The following is a 23,121-nucleotide window of genomic DNA, read 5'->3' on the forward strand; positions in this document are numbered from 1 at the left end:
AAAGTTCTAATTAAAAATGCTTCCAATTTGCTTCCAAAGGATTAAATAAAGAACTTTAGTTCTTCTTGGTACCGCTTAAGAATTCTGACCCATAAATAAAAACATCAGAGAAAATCCAAATACCTCTCTCTATCCTCTCTACAAAACATTTTACCAACACTATTGTAAAGAACAAAAGTGATTCAAGTCTCACCTCTACACTTTTTTCAGTGGAAATGAAATGATTTAGAGAAAAGAAAGAACTATGAAGAAGGTCATCTTGCCAGACATTTGGTTTCCCCAAACTAACGATAACCAAGACAACTTATGACACATCAGTGATATTTAATAGGAATTAATTAGTCAACACTACTGACCTGGTTCAACAGGAGGTGGTGTCTCTTCTTTTTCAGGTACTCCTTGTTCCACAACTTCTACAGCAGCACTTAATTCCATTGGTTCACATACTGAAAACAGGAACAGAAACCAAGTTAACAATACTTTTCAGTGCATAATTTGTTAGGATACTCTGTTAAGTACTGAATAAAAACCAGTAGTACAACCTAAATTCTTTAGCAAGTTTAGAAAACATTTAAATATCAGCTATGCGTTGTTGTTTTTTTAAACAGGAAACTAGTTTTTCTTTCTGCTCAAGAATAGAATGTAAAATTACAGAAGGTTGAGAAGGAAACAGAAAACATAAGAATGATAGTTGTGCTTTTCAGAGTTAAGAACAGTTGTTCATAGCATAGGATCCAGATTCTTCAAACAAAAGCACTTTCCCACTAACCTGTCATTTGAATCAGTTGAGAATGATAATAACAAGAAACAAGGTATAGGAAGTAAGTTTCAGTTACAATTCTGATTTGTTCATTTCTTTTTAAGACTTCTGTCTTGCAGGTTATGGGGGAAAAGGCAAACAAAATTGTTTCTAAATCACAGGCTATTTTGTAAGCAAACCTTTATTTTCCAGCTGCTGTGGTGTTTTTTTCTTCTTTTTATCTTCATAAATTGGCCTTTTCTTTGGCAAAGAGTCTTTTGATGGCACTTCAACACCTGAGGGATAAAAATGGAAAATTTCAGGGTTTATACTACTTGTCACCTAAGAAATACTACTTAAGAAGATAACATTTTATTCACCTCAGAGATACATACCCTAAAATATAAACGAACATTCATAGAAAACCCTCTTTTTTAATGTAAGGTATTTTAAAATTTATATACGTTTAAATTCCATTTTTTTGGTGTCCAGTTCTATGACTTTTGACAAATGCATGTAGTTACACAACCACCATCATAATGAAGATGCAGAACAGTTCCATCACCCTGTGCTGCTCTGGGAAGTTAAACCCTATTCACATCCTTATGCCCCTGGCAGCTACTGATCTGTTCTCCAACTCAAAACATGTGCTCTTTCCAGAGAGTCACAGAAATAAAACTTTACAGTCTGGCTATCATCATAATGGATCTGAGTCATCCTCGTTGCTCTATGTACCAGTACTTCATTTCTTTTTATTGCCGAATAGTATTCCATTGTATGGATGTACCACAGTTCCTTGATTCGACAGACAGCTGAAGGACATTTGAGTTCTAGTTTTTGACAATTATGAATAAAGCTGTTAGGAACATTTGCATGCAGATTTTTCTGTGAACATTTCTCTGGGGTAAATACTGTGGAGTGGGAATGATGGGACATTAAGATAAATATGTACAGTTGACTCTTGAACAACATGGGGGTCAGGGCTGCCAACTCTCCTCGCAGCCGAAAATCTGCATATACCTTATAGTCAGCCCTCCGTATACATGTTTCCTCCATATTCATGGTTCCACATCCTCGGATTCAACCAATCACAAATCGTGTAGTTACTGTAGTATTTATTATTGGAAAAAAATCCACCTATAAGTAAACCCACACAGTTCAAACCCGTGTTGTTCAAGGGTCAACTGTATTTAAATTTGTAAGAAACTGCCAACTGTTTTCTAAAGTGGCTTTACAATTCTGCATTCCCACCAGTAATATATGAGAGTTCCAACTGCTCTTACCAGCATTTGGTAAAGACAGATGCTGGGTTCTTTTAAATTTACATATTCTAATAAATGTGTAGTGATATCCCATAGTGGTCTTAATTTGAATTTCCCTAATGATGTCGAGCATTCTTCCCATGTGCTTATATTGAATAGTTTCTTGGTGAAGTGTCTCTTCAAATTTTTGCCCATTTTTAAATAGGATTGTTTTTCTCATTGTTGAGTTTCAAGTTATCTTTATATATATTTTTATACACACACACACACACACACACACACACACACACACAGTTATCATGTGTGACTTTCAAGTACTGTCTTTGAATTCTCTCAATGGTGTCTTTCACACAGCAAAAGTTTTTAACTGGATTTCCTCTATTTTATATTTTTTTCCTTTTATGGATTATGCTTTTGAAGTTGTAACTAAGCACTCCCTGCCTAACATAAACTCACAAAGATTTTCTCCTATGTTTTCCTCTAAAAGTTTTTTAGTTGTGTATTTTATATGTAGATCTACAATCCATTTTGAGTTAAATTTTATATAACGATTGAGATTTAGGACTAAGTTTTTTTGTTTTGAGGTTTTTTTTTTTACACAATAAATGTCTAATTGTTCCACTATCACTTGTTGCAAACATCATATTTTTATCTACTGAATTGTCTTTTCCTATGACAGAAAAAAAACCCTGACCATACGTAGACTCTATTCTGTTCTATTGATCTATTTGTCTATCCTTTTGCCAGTATCACACTGTACTGATTACTGTTTTTACAGTTAGTCTTGAAATCAGATATTGTGAGTCCTCCAAGGTTTGTTCTTTTTCAAAAATACTTTGGCCATCTTAACTCCTTTATCTTTTCATACACATTTTAGAAATAGCTTATAGATATCCACAAAATATTCTGCTGCAATTTTGATTGAGATTGTACTGAATCTACAAATCAGTTTAGGAGAACTGGTATCTTAACAACATCAAATCTTCCAATCCATGAATGCAACATCTCTCCATTTACACAGGTCTTTGATTATTTTCGTCAGCGTTTTATAGTTTTCAGCATATAGATTCCACAAATACTAAGTGTTTCAATTACTTTTATGGGGGGATACTGTAAATGGTACCATTAATTTTTTACTTTTACTGTTAATTGCAAGCATATAGAAATACAGTTGATATTTGCATACTAGCCTTATCTATAATCTTGTTAACCTCACTTATTAAGCTGTAGGATTTTGTGGGGGGTAGATTCCATGGGATTTTCTATGTAGACAATTGTCATCTGTGAATAGAGAGGTTTACTTCTTCCTTCCAGTCTGCATGCCTTTATTTCTCTTTTTGCCTAATTGCCTGAGTTAGGACATTCCAGTGCAATGTGGAATGATTGTGATGAGAGTGGATATCCTTGCCTTAATCACAATATTAGTGTTTATTAGTATTCAGTCATTCACCAGTAACTGCAAATTGTTGTATGTTTTTTGTAAATGTCTTATATCAGGGAAGGAAGTTCCCTTCTATTCTCAGTTTGTGAATTTTTATTATATATAAATGGTGAATTTTGTCAAATGATTCTTCTCCATCTATTGAGATGATCATGTAGATTTTCTTCTTTTGTCTATTAATATGGTGAACTATTTATTGATTTTTAAATACTGAACCAACCCTGCATTACCAGGATAAAACCCACTTGGTCATAATAGATTATCCCTAAATATAAATATACATAAATATATGCACATAAACATAAATATTTATATAGTTGACCCTTGAATAACACAGGTTTGAACTACACAGATACTTATACTCAGATTTTTTTCACTAAATATGTATTATAGTACTAGAAGATCCACTGCTGGTTCAATATGTGGATGCGGAACCGTGGATACAGAGGGCCGACTAGAAAATTATACACAGGTTTGTGCCTGCATGGGGAGTTGCCCCTAACCCCTAGATTGTACAAGGGTCAATTGTGTTGCTGGAATCAAATTGCTAATATTTTGTGGAAAAATTCTGCATCTTTGTTCATGAGGGATATTGGTCTACAGTTTTCCTTTCTCGTAAAGTCTTTGTCTCACTATGATATAAGGGCATGCTGTCCTCATAAAATGAGTTGGGTAGTTCTGGAAGATAATGTTCATAACTAGCAATATTTCTTCCCTAAATATTTGTTAGAATTCCCAAGTGAAATCATAGAGGCCTGGAGTTTTCTTTGTTGGAAAATTTTTTTTAACTTAGATAAAATGTAAATAGATATAGCAGTATATTTTTTAAATAGATATAGGACTACCCAGGTTATGCATTTCTTTGCATGTTGGTAGTTTGTGTCTTTTAGGGGAATGTGTACTTGCTATATGCTTAGTAGTTACAGGCTAAAGGCTATGGAACAGACTGAAAAGGTAACCTGCTACACAATTCAGCGTAATTATCTGAAAATATCTGCAGATACCCTCTCTAAGAACACCTTTTGAGCTCAATGAATAAGTTTTATATTATTCTAGGTAATGAATGTGGTAAATAATATTTACCTAACAAGGCGGCTTTTAAAGATACGGTGAGACGTAGCATGTAGTATCTTTTCAATGAATGCACTTGTGGAAGGCCGTTAATGTCAGGCTAAGAAGTTTGGACATTTTTATTAACAGACAATAGGGAACCCATAAGAGGGCAAAAACTGGGCAACACTATGAAGAATAAGAAAAGAGACTAGGGCCAGAGATGCCACTTGAGAGACCATCTCTTCCAAGCCTGTCCTAAAGATTGATGCCAAGTTCACAATTTTAAATAATTTTCATCTAATCTTGTAAATACAAGTCAAACTACTCCATAAAACAGCATTTCTGAGATTGGCAAATTACTCCCTACGTGGTCCGATCCCAATTTCTCCAAGAGTTCTTCTAGCCTGTCAGATAGCCACCAGTCAAATCTGATATTTGGGTGCTAGTTGTACTCAAATTTGTTCTTTACTTTTGTTTTTTAAAAAGCTATATCCCCAACTGAGAATAAGACTTTCTGAAATCTAAGTACTGTGTTTCTCTACATTTACTGCTCCCAGCTGACCATATAATGCATAACAAAGAGCTGGTCACACAGATCAATTAAATCTTAGTTCTAGGACCTTGGACAAGCTGTTAAAGTTTTCTGAGTCTCCATTTTTTCATCTATATGATGGGAATGAAGATATTTATGAGGAAATAACGTCAAAGGTAACATCAGGTACATATTAAATACATAACAGATGGTAGCTCTTACTTTAATTACACCGTAAGCACCAAAATTATTATAATATAAAAATCTGTGGAATGTACGGACAGGACATTAAGAGAGGTCGCAAAATATTCTTCTCAAAGGAGCAAAGGTACTATTTTAAATCATCTTACTTGTCAAAAACATAATTGATTAAATGTTCAGATTATGGTCTCTGAACTAAAAGGAACCAAGGTTCCTTGGGTAAACAGTTGATTTCAAGGTCTAGAGGAGAAAATGTGCAAGATGAACCTGAGATATCTCGTGGTGTTAGAAAGCAAGGAAGAGGTCCAAGAATACTGTAGTCAAGTGAAAAAGTCACAGGGACCAACGTGAATGACTTCCTGCTAGCCAAAGATGGTATAATTTGAGTATCAAAAACATAAATAACTTTAGGAGATGAAAACGTATCAATTATATAAAACTCCATTAAGATAAAATGATATACATGCAAAACAAAATTAAATTCACTGGTCACCTTTGGAGGTTAAGGGGACACCAATTTATTATTTTGCTAATTAGTAAAGAAAGGGAAAGAATTAAGCATATATCCTGGTTTTCCTGCATGAACTGTATTTCAGGGAAAGCTTTTCTTTACAGAAAGATTCTAGCTAATAAATGCAGAAAGAACGACAGACTATCATAATTCTGCAATTCCTAACGAAGTACTGGATATAGGCAATGATCACCAATTGGAATTAAAATTATTAGATGAAAAGTCAATGAAGAACTTTTCTAATGGACAAGGCTGCCAATAGCTAAACTCACTGATCAATCTTGACATCACCAGAAGGCAAGCAGATCACATGCCTCCTCACGTGAGGCGGTGGTAAAGCACCACTAAGAAGTAGCCAAACTGCTAGATCTAAAAAATTACAAGGTATAGAGAAATAAGTTAGCCAACACCAGGAGAATGCAAATAGACAAATCCAGAATAGGAGAAATTCTAGGAAAAAATCCAGTATCTTCAACAAATAAATCCATGCCAAAAATAGGGGTGGTACTGGTATCAATGAGAGACAGACATTATCAACCAAATACAACACATGAATCTAATCTGGATCCTGATTTGAACAAATCAATTATAAAAGACATTTTGGAGATAAGTGGAAAAAACTAGACATGGACAAAATCAAGATATCAAGGAACTTTGCTTAATATAATAATACATACTACACTTATATTAAAAAGTAAAATGTCCTTATCTGTTAGAGATACATACTAAAGTAAAATGTGAGTAAAATAATAATGGCATCTGGAATTCACTTTAAAATACTCTAGGGGAAAAAACTGGGTGGAGGGGGGACAAAACAAGAATGGTAAATGGTGATAATTGTTGAAACTGAGTGATGTCTACATGGGGACTCATTTCACTACTTTGTATTTTCATTTACAGACATACTATCATTTACACACAAATTTTTATCACAGTATAGACGTCATCTCCCTAAATAATGAAATTATCTCACCTATTCCTTACATTATTATTGGACTTTTTCACAGCATTTTCATAGAATTCTCCTTCTGATTCAATTCTCCTTTTGACCATTATAGAGATATAACTGCATGAGAGAAGTTTCTAGAGCATTCAGTTAATTAAGAACACCACCTACCCTGAGCTTGTAGAAGTTTAAGGGTAGCTTCGGCCCTGGCTCTGGCTTCTCTCTGGGATTTAGTTAAAAGTTTCCCTTCTTTTTTCAAGCGTTCTTTTCTTTCCTTTTCTTTTTGCTTTTTCCTTTCTCTTTTTTCTTGTTCCAATCTTTCCTATAAAAGAATATGTATGAGACAAAAATTGTATTAGCTTAATGAATTACAAAGTTTAAACATAAACAACCCAAATTTCTAACAAAGCTCTTGAGATACATGCAAAGTATTATGTTAGGAGCTTCCAAATGAAAGTACTTTAAATGTTGTACATAATGAGTATTAATTAGTATCATATGACAGTAGACTATGTGTTGGCAATGATGCACAAGCAACTCCTGTCTGTACCTGAGGAAATAAGGTAGGATTTTCTCTACCTCTTCATCTTATTATTTATATCTGAACAATAGTGTAACTGAATTACCATGCAACTAAGAAATTTTTAGAATTAGAAAGCTAGAGATATTTTATGAGAAGTGGATTTAAGTAAAACACAAAGTCAAAGTCAGCAACTTCACAATGACATACCTCTTCTTTACGCTTGGCTTCCAATTCTTCAAGCCGTTTTATCCGTTCTTCCTCTTCTCTCTTCTGTCTTTCCTCTTCTTCTTTAAGCTTAGCCAGAGCTTCTTGCATAGCCTTAACTGTGGCTTTGCTAGGTCCTTTTTTCTTCTCTTTTTCTTTTTCTTCCTTTTCTCCTTTCTTTTTCTTCTTATCTTTTTTCTTTTTGTCTCCTTCATTGTCATCTACCAAAAAAGAAGAGAGGCAAAGAATATTTTTAAAAGTTGTTTCCTACGGCAATGGTAAGCAAACCCCAGAATGCAGGAACCATAATGGGCCAGGGCTGATGCCAGCAGCAGGCTAAGGGCTTTGGGTATCAAGGCCTCCTGAGCACTTGAGTAACCAGAAAAGCTCCGAACAACCCAGTTGGCCTCCTTAGAAGCTTACAATGCTGGTGCTACTCTGAGTTGTCCTGAGGGATTCAAGAAGACAGGAGGACCCTGTCATCAGGGAGAAGATATACAGTACCTAATGTATCTTCTTAATCCATGGTGTCTGAATTCCTAAATTCTGTAGCTAGTTTTGCTTCTGTAAGATGGGGATGATAAGAATGATGCCTACCTTAAGGGGACAGACATTAGAAGAATAACATACAAAAATATAAATATATTCCAAGGACTCTATAGCATTATGCTAAAGAATGAAAGACTATGAAGTTACTTTCTTGATGGTTCTCCTCAAACACGTCCAGACAGTAAAAATCTGAGTGGTTAAAAAGCTATGTCAGGCTTCCCTGGTGGCGCAGTGATTAGAAATCTGCCTGTCAATGCAGGGGACACGGGTTCGTGCCCCGGTCTGGGAAGATCCCACATGCCACAGAGCGGCTAGGCCCATGAGCCACAACTACTGAGCCTGCGCGTCTGGAGCCTGTGCTCCGCAATGGGAGAGGCCGCGACAGTGAGAGGCCCGCGCACCGCGATGAAGAGTGGTCCCTGCTCGCCGCAACTGGAGAAAGCCCCTGCACAGAAACAAAGACCCAACACAGCCAAAAAATAAATAAATTAAATAATTAAAAAAAAAAAAAGCTATGTCAATTTTCCCATTAAAAGTTTTCTAGTCTCAAGAAAAATTATATAAATCATTTGATTTTTGTTTTCATTCTGAATAAGGGGGAAATTTAACTAGAAAGCTTCTTTTTTGCTAATTGGTTCTAGTACAAAAACATGCCTCAGTATTGGTTAAAAGATGTTAACTAATTTCAGCATGTTACTTTTCCATTTCATAGATCGAATTAGGTTTTTAAAAACAGGAAAGAATTCAGATATTATCTCACACTGAGGTATCAAAAGGAAGAATACATTTTTCATTAGGCAACTTCCAGTCTTCATCAGCAGCAAAAAATTGTTTTCCACAGTGAAATTCCGTAAAAATCCTAGTTTGTGCACAAATCATTTGAAAGATATTTTATACTACATACATAAATGTTTAACAATGAAAATCAATTAAAAGAGTACTTAGACCTAATTTTTTTTAAGTTTCTTACAATTTAGTACCTTTATAACCAAGGACAAACAACAAAATGACTTTGGGGCATAATGATCAAAACTTAGGCTGATTATGAATCCAAGCCTTTTGCCCTTTCCTCGATATTATTACCAACCTTCAGCAGCTATGCGAGCCTCTCCTTTGTCTTCAGAGGCAGGAGGTGCTCCAGAATCAAGAGTCACTTTGGATTTTACAGCTTCCTCTTCAGATTTCCTTTGAGATTCTTTTGGTTTACTCTGATCCTTTTTACCAGATTCTAGCTCTTCTTTTTCTTTCAGCTTCCGCAGTTTTGCCTTTTCTTCATCCCGCTTTTTTCTCTCACGCTCTTTCTTTTCTGCCTTCTTTTGAGCCATTGTCTTAATTTTGAAGGAGTCGTCATCTTCATTCCCACTCTCTACATTAGGACCTGGCTTATTTTTCTGATTTTTTTTCTGTCCTTTCCTGGACTGCAAAAATTCATCTGATTCATCACTACTTTCACCAGAAGAAGGTACTCTCATACAATCTTTAATTCTTTTACTGTTATCCTCATCCTCTTCTGACCCATCCCGCTTCTTATTTGATTTTTGAGCTTTCCCTTTAGCTTTTTTGGAGAGTTTACTAAAATCATCATCATCATCACTCCCAGAGTCCATTTCCACTTTGGGTTTTGCAGTCTTTTTTGATTTTGAATCTTTATCTTCCAGTTCTTCACTATCATTATCTTCAAAACTTTGTTTTTTGCCTTTCTGTCCTTTCTTTTTTTTATCTTGTTTTGAGGTGGATTCATCTTCATTACTTTCTGTTGGCTAAAAAAATTCCATTGTTAGAAATATTAACAGAGTTATACTTTATTTTTTTTAATAATTGAAACTCCTCAAAGTCATGTACTTCGTTAAGTACACATGGAAAAATTATCAAAATAATTTTAAAATAAGGTCGTTTTTACAAGAATATAAAACTCAAGCAAGTAACAGAAGCTAACCTAGGCCTCAGGCCCATCTCATATTCACTGTAAATTTCAGAATCCAGGTGCTCTGAAGCAAACACTAATCACCAGTCCACATTTACTACCTTCTTCAAATGGCATAAAAAGCCTAAGGGGAAAATTGAAAGAAAAAATATCCATCCCTCTCTCATTACTCTGAGGCTTATCCAATTTCAAAGGATGGAAAGGAAGTATCAATAATATAGAAAACTGCAGGTAGAGTTGGGAAATGTTATATTTCCAAATGTACCAATTTTATAAACAGACAACATATCACAAAATACCTTTAGATTCCCAAATAAAGCATCTTTGTATCTGTGAAAGGTTTTAAAATGCATTATTGATTCCCTAAAAACTGTTTTCCCCCTTTGGCATCAAATTTTATGGAAACTTTAAACTAACATATATATGTTGCTCAGAAGTTTCCAAAAACAGTCCCTAAAACTGGAGCTAGGAAGAAGCATAAACAGGTAACAACAATCTGTGTTTCACCTTTGCTGTAGTGGTTTCTCTGTCAGCTTTGATGCCTTGAGCTTCCCAAGACAATTCTTCCAGTTCTTTCAGGATATCATCTTCACTAGAAATGGATTAAAATATATATTTTGAGGTACTGAATTAGTTTAATAAGTAAATCTAGTACCAAAGCTAATAAAAATCAAATATATTTAAAATCTACTTACTCAAAATCTTGCTTCTTTTTCTCCTTTTTCTTTTTCCCCTTTGCCTTTTGAGGTTCCTGTTCCTTGGCAGCACCAGCTCCTTCTATTTCTGCAGCCAAGGCATCAAGATCAATGTCATCCTTGGCACTTAAATGAAAACAAAGAAGACCTAAATGTCATTCCAGAGCAAAATAATCTGTCACATTCACTTACAGAGAATTTTTTTTTTCACTTTAGCCTTTTTCATGCATTAGCAGCCCACTGAGAAAAATCACTTGGCAAGTTCTTTCATGACAACCCTTGAGTTATAACTACTCATAAGCCTCTCCATATCTGCTTCAATAAAGTTTGAGTTACACTCAAACCCAGAAAGAGTTATAATGAACAGCTCCAGGAAGAAAATCTAGGTAATCAAGAAAAGGAAATTCATGCTTGTATTCAAGTAACCCTAAAAAAGAAAAAGAAAAAAAAAAGAAAGAAAGGAAAAGAAAAGGAAATTCACTTTTGTTGATACCAAAGTTTTTTTTGTGAGTGTCTGAATAGAATTATTTATAAAATGAAGAGAAGTTAAAAGAGAAAAAGATTCTTATTATTTGATTATCAATAACACCTAAATCTTTGGAAACCTTTGCATTTTTACTTGGAATAGCAAAAATTTTAGAGCTGAAAGGAACTTTCATCTAGTCTATTATCTCATTTTACCAAAGGGAAAACAAGATGCACAAAGTTTGAATGCTTTCAGCAAAACATCACCACACATCCAAATCTAAATAAATCAGGAATGAGTCAGTAAATAAAACACCCCAAAATCCAGAACCAAACCTGCTCACAATCTTTTACATTCCTGGTTTCGTTTCTGGTTCCATCCCACAATGTTCTCCATCTACCAATATTACTTGGAATAATAAACCAAACTAAGTTCCAGTTAAAACCTACAGAAAACAAAGGAGGTCTGAGATGTACAAGTAGAAAAGGTGTATGAATTCAAATAAATGATACAATCAGAAAACAAAGACCTCACGCAATATGGCCTCCACTGGTGGATGCCTTGTTGTGAAAATGCTTCACTTCAGTAAAGATAATTCCTAATATGATAAATATAAAGATTATGTAACAAGACACTGAGAATACAGAATTTATCCTCAAGGAGCTTCACAGAAGAGAGAGAGGGCTTCCCTGGTGGCGCAGTGGTTGAGAATCTGCCTGCCAATGCAGGGGACACGGGTTCGAGCCCTGGTCTGGGAAGATCCCACATGCCGCGGAGCAACTAGGCCCGTGAGCCACAATTACTGAGCCTGCGCGTCTGGAGCCTGTGCTCCGCAACAAGAGAGGCCACGATAATGAGAGGCCTGCGCACCGCGATGAAGGGTGGCCTCCACTTGCCGCAACTAGAGAAAGCCCTCGCACAGAAATGAAGACCCAACACAGCCATAAATAAATAAGTAAATAAACCCAAAGTTTAAAAAAAAAAAAAAGAGAGAGAGAGAGAGAGCGCAAATGAGTAAAAAACCAGGAATTGCAAAATGCTAAGTGCCATGAATTAAAGGAATTTAATGCTTTTATAGGTGACCAGAATTGAAATGTGCTTTTGTCCTACATTTTTGACAGTGTATTTGAGGGGGATCATAGAACACTGAACCACTGTACTGGTGGTGACTTCCCAAAGCACCAAATCCAGAATGAGAAAGTCAGACACTTCCTAGCAAAGGAGAAACCTAGACCCAAGTTACTGAAGGAGAAAAAGGAGTTAACCAGGCAAAGAGGGTGCATATATCAGACACAATGAGCACAAAAACCTAAAGGTAATAACATGCATGGTGCCTCAGGAGGACTCATAAAAAGGTATCTGAATCAACTGAGAAGCTTTTTGTAGGTTATTGATTTCTTGAGCCCACTCAAGATCTAGGGAACCAGAAACTGGGGGTGGAAGCTAGGCAGTGTATTTTTAGCAATCTTTCCAGGTCAGATTTGAATGGTTTTTCTTTTTTTATAAATGAAGAAACTGAGGCACAGAGAACTTGTCCAGGATCACACAAGGCAGAGATGGGATTTGAACCCAGGAAGTTCTGATTTTGAAGTCAAAGATAGTAACCCTGCTGGCATAATCAAATTTGCATTTTAGAAAGCTACCTCTGGTATAAATGATAGGGTAGAATCCCAACTAGTTAGGAAGCAGGAAAAGGTAGGAAGCTTTTCTAGCTAATTGGGATGACAAACACACATCTGACTTGCAGCAGTGGCAGGCAAGATGAAGATATATGAGTCAGATAAATACTAAGGAGATCAATCAGCAACACAAATGACCAACTGGTTGTATATAGAAAGGGGGAGGGAAGAATCAAGGATGATTCTCAGGTCTCATCAGGTAACAGAAACCTAAGTCTGGCCCAGCATCAACCATCCGGCCCAGCAGCATGAGATCAACCAGTACCATCTCTAAAGGCAGCTCTGCCAATATTCCACACTACAGCAGCTTCCAAGATAGGGTGACAAGGGAAGGTGGTTAATGATCGATGCTTGGCACCTTACCTCCAAAAACTTGCCAGCCCTCATCTGACTATATTCATCTCATCAAAATAGTTTGTGATTGCCTATACTGCCACAGTATTCATTAACAAACATTTCCAGAATAACAAAACATCGGACTACATCTGTATGCTGCTGAGTTTGAAAAGCTCTTCTGGCTAGTAATAGATATTAACAGTTTCTGAGTGCTTACTGTTCATCAGGCATTGTGCTGACCAATCACCAGACATACTATATGTCATTTAATCCTCATAACAACTCTATTAAATTAAGCTTAAAGATGATGATACTTTATAAAAGGCATCCAGCTAGAAAGTTACATACCAGGAACTCAAGCCCAAATCTGACACCAAAATTGTACTGACTTCCTAGAAAATGGGAAATACAATAATCAAGTTTCTGAAAATTATTTGACACAGGTACAAAATATATCAATGATATAACAACATGCTTAACAGTCTTTACCTACCATGGTTTCTAAAGTGTTCTTTCAATGTGTACTGAACTTCCTACCCCTGATTCAAGAGAATGTCCTAAAATGTCAACTATATTACAAAAGGACATGAAAGTGACACATAACATCAGTTATTTAACTTGAGACTTTAAACTATACTCTACCTACATTTCAGCCCTACTTTTCTACCTACCCATTACATACTACAGCTTAAAGATTTCAGTAAACCAAGAGTCAAGTCTACAATCCAGTCATGCTGATAATGAAAGCTTTAAAACCTTTAAGGAATGTGTAAGAGTATTTTTATGTAGGTACATCCTTCTGCAGATCATTTCCCCTTTATCAAAGCTACAGTATTCTTACTAATATTTGCCCTTCCAGCCCGAATCCTTTATTCTAAACTTACTGCAGACTTCCAGAAATAAAAGGCAATTTTCTATGGTATTCAACTCAGTGTTTTCATAGGCCACATTCCTCCATCATCAGGACAGAAAAAATGTTATAACTTAATGGCCTTTAAAAAATGAAGCTATTGGGACTTCCCTGGTGGCGCAGTAGTTACAAATCTGCCTGCCAATGCAGGGGACATGGGTTTGATCCCTGGTCCGAGAAGATCCCACATGCCACGGAGCAACTAAGCCCGTGTGCCACAACTACTGAGCCTGCGCTCTAGAGCCCGCACATCACAACTACTGAAGCCCACACGCCTAGAGCCCATGCTCCGCAGCAAGAGAAGCCACCGCAGTGAGAAGCCCGTGCACCGCAACCAAGAGCAGCCCCTGCTCGCCGCAACTAAAGAAAGCCCGTGCGCAGCAACAAAGACCCAATGCAGCCAAAAATAAAAATTAATTTTTTTAAAATGAAGCTGTTAAAAATATTGCATAGGTAGTTTTTTTAAGAAACAACCAAACTACTGTCTAAAGTGGCTTCACCATTTAATATTCACACCAACAATGAATGGAGATGTGTATTTTTTCCACATCCAGTATTTAGTATTTTTCCACATTCAGCTGGTATTTAGCATTATGGCTACTTTTCCTTTAAGCTGTTCTAATAGATGTGTGGTGATATCAAGGTCTTCCTTTTCATTTCCTTAAAGGCTAGTGAAGTTAAACATTTTTTCGTGTACTTTGCCATTCATATACATTCCGTGAAATGTGTCTTCATATCTTTTACCCTTTTCTAATTGGATTTTCTTTTAATGTTGAGTTTTGAGAACTCTTTATATGCCCTTTATATGAGTCATCAGTCAGATATGTGGTTTACCTATACTTTCTTCCAATTTGTAGCTTGTCTTTTCATCCACTTAACAGGGTTTTTTAACCAGAGCAAAAATTTTGAATTTTCATGAGGTACCATTTATCAGGTTTTTTTCTTTATGCTTTTGGTGTCATGAAAAAGAACTTTGCACCAACTCATAGGTCCTGAAGATTTTTAACTATGTTATATTACAAAAGTTGGGTATTTTAATGTTTTGTATTTTGATCTTTTGCCTATGGTTATCCAACTGCTCCAGCAACATTTCAACTATCCATCCTATATACATAAAATTGCTTTTGCACCTTTGTCAAAATCCACTTGGCCATACTTGTATGGGGCTATTTCTAAGTCCTCTATTCTGCTCTATTGATTTATGTCTTTCCCTCTGACACTAATAAACTGTCATGATTAAGGTAGCTATACAAAAAGTCTTGAAATCAAAGTGATTCCTTTTATTCTTCATTATCAGAATTGTTTTATCTATTATTAATTCCTTCAAACTTTTCAAATAAATTTTAGAATATTCTTGTGTGAATTCACAAAAAGAATCTTGCTGTAATTTTTTTTAATTTTTATTCTTTTTTTTTTAATTTTTGGCTGCGTTGGGTCTTTGTTGCTGTGCACGGGCTTTCTCTAGCTGCGGTGAGCGGGGGCTACTCTTCGTTGTGGTCCATGGGCTTCTCATTGCCGTGGCTTCTCTTGTTGCAGAGCACGGGCTCTAGGTGTGCGGGCTTCAGTAGTTGTGGAGCACGGGTTCAGCAGCTGTGGCACACGGGCTTAGTTGCTCCACGGCATGTGGGAACTTCCCAGACCAGGGCTCAAACCCATGTCCCCTGCATTGGCAGGCGGATTCTTAACCGCTGCGCAACCAGGGAAGTCCGTCTTGCTGTAATTTTAATAGCAATTGCATTAACTGTATGTGAATTTAAAGAAAACCAACATCTTTATTGAGTTTTCCAATTCATGAACACCATATTTCTCCATTTATTTAGATCTTTGATTTCTTTCACCAGTGTTTTGCGATTTTCACAAAATTCGTATTTAATTTTTAAAGTAATCTGAAGTAGTATTTTTAATTTCTGTTTCTACATACTCATTCCTAATATACAAAAATGTGACTGAATTTTTTTATGTTGATCTGGTATACTGCAACCTTGTTGAACCCACTTATTAGTTCTTTGCACTAAGCAAGGAGTTATGATTTGAAATTAAAAGTACAACCCACCCCCCCCAAAAAAACTAGACTTCATCAAAATTTAGAATATTTGCTGTGCAAAAGACCATATGAAGGGAATTAAAAAAAACAAGCCACAAAGTGGAAGAAAATATCTGCAAACTACATATCTGAAAAAAAAAAAAAACTAGTATCTAGACTATGTAAAGAACTCTCAAAACACATCAGTAAAAACCCAAACAATCCAATTAGAAACTGGACAAAAGGCACGAAAAGACATTTCACTAAAGAGTATTTACAGATGGCAAATAAAGGCTGTTCCACATCAATAGCCATTTGGGAAATGCAAATTAAAATCACAATGGGATATCACTACACCATCAGAACGTCCTCTCCCCAAACAACACTGATAATAACCAGTGTTTGTTGCAGATGAAGAGGACCTGGATCACGCACACATTGCTAGTGAAAATGTAAGCTGGTACAGCCACTCTGGAAAACAGTCTATCATTTTCCTGGAAAACTAAAAATGTACTTACCATATGACTCAGCAATTGCACTCATGCACATTTATCCCAGGGTAACAAAAAATTTATCTCATGCAGAAACTTGTAGACAAATGCTTGTAGCAGCTTCATTTGCAACAGCCAAAAACTGGAAACAACCCACATGTCCTTCACAATGGGTGAATGGTTAAATAAACTGTGGTTCATCCCCATTCCATGGAATACTATTCAGCAATAAAATGGAATGAACTATTGATACATGCAACAACTTGGATGGATCGCAAGAAAATCAGACTGACTGGAAAGAAGCCAATTCCCAGAGGTTATATACATACATGATTCCACTTATAAAATTTTTTATTTTCAAAAATTCATATAAGTATAGAAAAGATTCATGGTTACTAGGGTTTAGTGAGGGGAGGTGCACAGAAAGGAGATGATTATGGTTACAAATGAACAACATGAGAGATCCTTGCAATGATGGTCTGTATTTTGACTGCGGTAGTAAATATACAAACCTGCACATGTGATAATACTGTATAACACTAATCACAAACATACACGTGTGCTAGTGCAAATGAAACTGGGAAAATCTGAATATGATCAGTGAATTGTATCGGCATCAATACCCAAGTTGTGATACTGTACAGTTTTACAAGATGTTATCATTAGAGGAAACCGAATAAAAGACACAGAAATCCCTCTGTATTAATTCTTACAACTGCGTGTGAATCTATAATAATCTTAAAAGTTTAATTAACAAAACTGAACACTGTTTAAGGGAGAAGGCAAACCTCATACTGAGAAAAAAAAATTTTTGCAATACATATATCTGATGAAAGATTTGTCTATCAATATATTAAAAAATCTGTGACCCAACATTAAAGAACACAATTTTTAAATGGGCAAATGATTTCAACACTTAACCAAATGAGATACAATGATGGGAAATAAACACATGACAAGATGGTCAGTATCACTAACTAATAAGGAAATGTAAACAAAATCACAATGAGATGCCACTCCACAGCCACCAGAATGACTAAAATGAAGGGCTGATAATACTAAGTGTTGAGAGAGGATGTGGAGCAATTGGAACACACCTCTAGAGGGAATGCAAAACTGGCACAGCCACTTTGGAAGAGACAGTTTGGCAGTTTCTTCAAGTTAAACATACACACTTACCATATGACCCAGCAATCCCACTCCCAGGTATTTACCTAAGAGAAACGAAAACATATGTCCACACAAAGACTTGTACTCAAATGTTCACAGAAGCTTTATTCATAATCACAAGAAGCTGGGAAAAAAAAACCACTAAATATCCAATTACCAGATAATTCATAAACAAATTGTCATCTACCCACACAAAAGGATACTACTCAATGATAAAAGTAAAGAACTAATGTTACACACACCAACATGGATGAATCTCAAAAGAGATTATTTTAAGTGAAACCCAGCCAGCCAATAGAGGCTACATTCTCTATGATTCTAGTTATACGAATTTTTAGAAAAGTGAAAACTACAGTGACCCGCCACAAAACACAAAAGCTACAGTGATTTTTGGCCAGAAAGGACTGCCTACAAAGGGTCATGAGGGAACTTTTTGGGTTAATGGAAATATTCAGTATCATGATTGTGGTGAAAGAAGCACAACTGTATAATTTATCAAAACTTATTAACTCCACACTTTAACTTTGTGTATTTTATGTCAATTACACCTCAAAGAAGAGAATTTAAATTTCTAGGTATACTATAAAAATGGATGAGAAGTTACAGAATGGATTTATCAGTTTACTGAAAACAGTTAAGGTTAAAATTATATATACCTAATATAAGTCATTTTACCCATTTTTATAAGTTATGAAAATAAGAATCAACATATAATATTTTTATAATACCTCAATTTTTATTAACACAATGTAATATGTAACTAAAATGACGTTACTGTGAAGGAATCTTTTAAAAACATGGTATTTCTTAATTGTATGTAAAAGGCATGTGATCAACTTTGGTGCTTGGCTTTTTGGAATAGTCAAATAAAAATCATATATAAAAATAAAAAATGAGACACTTCACTTTGAGATCAATACACTAAAGCCTTTTAAATATACATAACAAAAAAAAGTTCACTGTAAAGAAGTAAAAGAAAAATTAACTTGTTTGCAAATCTCCTCTCAATTCTGAACTTGGCAAATTTCATTTATTAATGACAGACATTTTCCACTAAAAAGTTGTCTGATTTAAGTTCTACAAGAACATAGGAAATCCAACCCTTTCCCAAATTATTCCACGATTCAAAATCTCCAAGCTTCCTAGGATTCTCTCCTACCAAGCCCTCTTCTCCAATGTCTCTTTAGTCTTACCCTCTGAGGAGGTCTTATATCCTGGCTCAAAATTTCTCTGACACTGAGAGGTAGGGGTCTATGTCCCTCCCCTTTAATATGAGACCGTGTCACTGTTTACTCAACAGGATATATGGCAGAAATGATGTTACAGTTTCTAAGCCCAGGCCTTCTACTTCTGGGCTCTTGAGACATTCACTGCCAAGCTAATGAGGATGTCCAGGCCACATAGAGAGGCCAAGGATAGGTGTTCCAGCTGACGTGCCAACCAACAGCGACTATCAACCACCAGAAGTGAGTGATGTGCAAGCGAGGTAGCCTTTAAGATGACTCCATCACAGTCATCATTTACCTGCAACCACATGGAGACCTCCAAGCAAGACCAATCTTGAGCTCAGTCAACCCTCAGAACCAAGAGAGAGGATGATTTTTGTTGTCTTAAACAACTAAGTTTGGGATGACCTGTTATGATACAATAATAACTGAAGCACTCACATATTTCTTTCTGTTCCTAATGGATACCAGGGCCTACAGAAGTAGAAACCACACCAGTCCTTCTTCTCTCCCCACCCTCAACTTGACCAAAAAAAACAAAAAAATTTTTCATAATCTCTAAGTACTGAGGGAAGAAATGGTGATATCTAACCCTTTTCACGTTACTTTGGTTTCTGCTCCTCCCCTGAAACAGGCTCAATAAGAGCAAACAAGAGGAAAAACATAAGGAGGAATCCCATTCTTTACTCCTAACTCTATCCCAGCAGTGCCAGTAGCAATAAAGGAAACAGGGAAATCTAGTCCTGCCTTCGTCATAAGATGCCTTTTAGCATCTCTTTTCCTCCAACCTCCATCTCTTCTTACCCAGCACTCCTTGACAACAGTTACATATACAAACAGGAAAAACAAGACAAAAGAGAGAAAAGCCCAGCAGTCATTGCTCCTCACTAGCTCTCACCATCTGCACAATCCAACAGTTCTCACTCCCCACTCCCTCAATGGAGTTCTATCTTAAGCACCACAACCCATTAATAAATTCAGAGGTACCCAATCATGCCTTTAAAAAAAAAAAGCCCTCCGAGCTTAAAATTTCCTTATGAACTGGGTCTTGACGTCTTTAAAAGGGATGTGAAACCATACTGCATTGTACAATGCAAGCAAACAGAATGTATCTTATTACCTTCCACAAAATTCAGCCTAATTCTCCACCTTCTAAATACCTCATAGTTGAAGCGGTAAGAATACAAAAGCAAGTATAAGCATCATCTTATAGACCTCCAAATATACATAATCTAAGTTCACACATTTTTATGGATTCCAATGTGTTTAACTATAAAATCAGTTTAGGGCAGCTTTTTCAAACCAGAGCGTGTACCCTCAAAGGGGGCAGGTGAGATGGGTTAGGAGGGGGAAACGCAGGGTTGTGGGTAATTTCAGAAGACTGAAAATTCTCCCCAGTAACTTTTATCTGTCTAATTTGTTTTAATTTTAATATGATAATAGATTTAAGATGAACATTCCATGAATCATATGGATAGACACTTTATCACAGTTCACTGTCATAGAATGTCAACCAAAGCTTTTGTTTACAAACCTCCACTAAGTTGTTTCACATTGACGAAAAAGATCAGAGGCAGACTTAATATGTAAATTAAACATTTTAGCCAAGAGAAGGTGCTATAAAACAAAGGTGAAAATCATTAGTTCATACTGAAAAAGATTAGAAAAATTGAGTTCTTACTAGTATATGCATGCTGAACTCAAAAGAAGTCCATTATAGGAGGCAATACTTTCACAATAAAATGGTGATTTAGATCCTGCTACTCAAAAGAATAATTCCAAGATAAGCAGCATTAGTATCACCTTGTTAGAAATGCAAAATCTTAGGTCCCACCCAAGACTTACTACATCAAAATCCCCATTTCAACAAGACCCACAGGTGAATCACACGCACATTAAAATATGAGAAGCACTGGTTTAGAATCAATAAAACACTATCATTCACATCAATGCTGCAAATTTGAACTTCAAAAATTTTTATATTTGTTACTGTTTGATATAAGTGTATTTAGGGTTTCGTAACTGCATAAGAGGTAAGTTTATACTTAGTTTTGGGCCTGAAGATATAGATATATATATATATATATATATATATATACACACACATAAGCAATATTGATAACCTAAGTCAACATTCTCAATTAACACCTTAAGGACACAAGTTATGTTCTAAATTAATTGATTAAATTGAGCACTTCCAGCACTCACAGATAGTGAACTCATAATCTTTGTATTCCGTACAAGTAACTCTGGTCCTTAATACTGTTAAAGGATTCTTCCCACCTAATTTCCTTTTGTAACACCTGGCATAACCAAACAAATATTAATAAAATTTTGATGCAGGTAACTACTCTCAGGAGAGGGTACTTCTCACTTGCTGAACAACACCATCATTAGAATGGTCTGGCTGCACCTGTGTGCAGGCAATAGCTAGGCAACTGAAGATCTTGGATACTCTTTATCATCAACCCTTGCTACTCAAGAGACAGAAACATACAGCACACTCCCATTCCTTCCAATCTGGCTTGCTCTCCTGATGGCAGATTTAATTAGAAAGGGATCTGGAAGACATATGTAATAACTTTAGGAGGCAAATTTGAAATCTCAAGGGTAGCATTCCCATACTTAACCTAAACTTCACATTCTCCCTTCATCTCCTCACTGTATTATCTGTGCATATGCCAATTTGCTATATTAAAATGTAAGCTCCTTTGAGAACAGAAAACTCCTTTTTGTGTGCTCAATTCACCTCCCTTTTTAAAATATTTATTTATTTATTTATTTATTTTTGGCTGCACTGGGCCCTCGTTGCTGCACACAGGCTTTCTCTAGCTATGGTGAGCGGGGGCTACTCCTCACTGCAGTGTGCACGGGCTTCTTATTGCGGTGGCCTCTCCCGCTGTGGAGCACGAGCTCTAGGCGCACGGGCCTCAGTAGTTGTGGCACACGGGCTCAGTAGTTGTGGCACACGGGCCCAGTCGCTCTGCGGCATGTGGGATCTTCCCGGACCAGGGTTTGAACCCATGTCCCCTACACTGGCAGGCAGATTCCCAACGACTGCACCACCAGGGAAGTCCCCACCTCCCTACCTTTTACAACTAACAACCAGCAGGGAATGTAACACATTCTTAACAGGCACTATTAAAGAAAAAGCCCTATTTTAGAATGGCAACCACAATTTTCATACAATTAGAAAGGCTCACCAGTTTCATCACTGAGGCTTAATAAAAACCTTGTCTACCACCATAACAATTACTATATTTTGATCGTAGTAAAACTACCAAATTAAATTTTCTGAAATAATAAATTCAAACACCAGTTTAAAAATCCCACTGAGAGAAAACTACAACTACATTTTATTTACCTAACACAGACAAGGATCCTTTGTATGTGAATTTTCCAAATGAATGGAAACGTATCATTCTTTTAAATTTATATTTAAAATGTAAATCTTTCTTATAATTGATTATGTAACCTCCTGAAATATTTACAAATGTCTGGGGTTGTTTCAATATAATGGGGAGAGGGAAGAGGAGAGTGGGTAGGATGCAGATGAAACAAGGTTATCTGTGAATCAGTAATATCTGAAACCAGGTGATTGACAGGTGTGTTCACTAAACTATTCTGCTTCTGTATACGTTTGAAATTTTTTATTTAAGAAAATTTACACTATAGTAACCAAAACAATGTGGTACTGGTATAAGGATAAACATCAAAAGAATAAAACTGTCCAGAAATAAATCCATTCACCCATGGTCAATTGATTTGACAGTGGTGCCAAAACCAATCAATAGGGGAAGAAATAGTCTCTTCAACAAATGGTGCTGGGACTATATCTCCACACGTAAAAGAATGAAGTTTTGGACCCCTACCCCACACTATATACAAAAATTAACTCAAAATGGGTTATAACCTAAATGTTAGAGCTAAAACAATAAAACTCTTAAGAAGAAAACATAGGTGAATCTTCACAGCCTGGCATGACTTAACAGTAGATTTTTAGATACAATACCCAAAGCACAAGCAACAGTAACAAAAATTAAGTGAGCTGGATTGTATCAAAATTTTAAAACTTTTGTAAAAATGATACTATGTCAAGACAGTGAAAAGACAACCCACATAATGGGAGAAAATATTTACAAATCATGTACCTTGTAAGGATCAAGTATCCTGAATATATAAAGAACTCTTAAAACTCAAGCAAAACAAGCTAATTTAAAAATGAGTAAAGGACTTGCAC

The 23,121-nt window shown here is 36.0% G+C and overlaps 1 protein-coding gene across 3 annotated transcripts in view; it reads right to left on the reverse strand.

The window, feature by feature from the left end:
- EIF5B (eukaryotic translation initiation factor 5B) overlaps nucleotides 1–23,121 on the reverse strand; it is a 68,343-nt gene that overhangs the window by 34,173 nt on the left and 11,049 nt on the right. For 2 of the 3 annotated variants that reach the window (XM_082356132.1, XM_082356131.1), the window contains exons 2-8: nucleotides 10,581–10,706; nucleotides 10,393–10,477; nucleotides 9,049–9,721; nucleotides 7,416–7,633; nucleotides 6,857–7,007; nucleotides 940–1,035; nucleotides 357–446 (exon numbers count right to left, since the gene is read on the reverse strand). In XM_082356132.1, the coding sequence (XP_082212258.1) occupies nucleotides 357–446; nucleotides 940–1,035; nucleotides 6,857–7,007; nucleotides 7,416–7,633; nucleotides 9,049–9,721; nucleotides 10,393–10,477; nucleotides 10,581–10,706 (1,439 nt within the window). Of the gene's footprint in view, nucleotides 1–356; nucleotides 447–939; nucleotides 1,036–6,856; nucleotides 7,008–7,415; nucleotides 7,634–9,048; nucleotides 9,722–10,392; nucleotides 10,478–10,580; nucleotides 10,707–17,664; nucleotides 17,700–23,121 lie in introns of all 3 variants that reach the window. The other variant, XM_082356130.1, reaches the window with a different exon arrangement.

Source organism: Balaenoptera borealis (genome assembly GCF_965194805.1).
Source record: "Balaenoptera borealis genome assembly, chromosome: 15".
NCBI classification, from domain to species: Eukaryota; Metazoa; Chordata; class Mammalia; order Artiodactyla; family Balaenopteridae; genus Balaenoptera; species Balaenoptera borealis.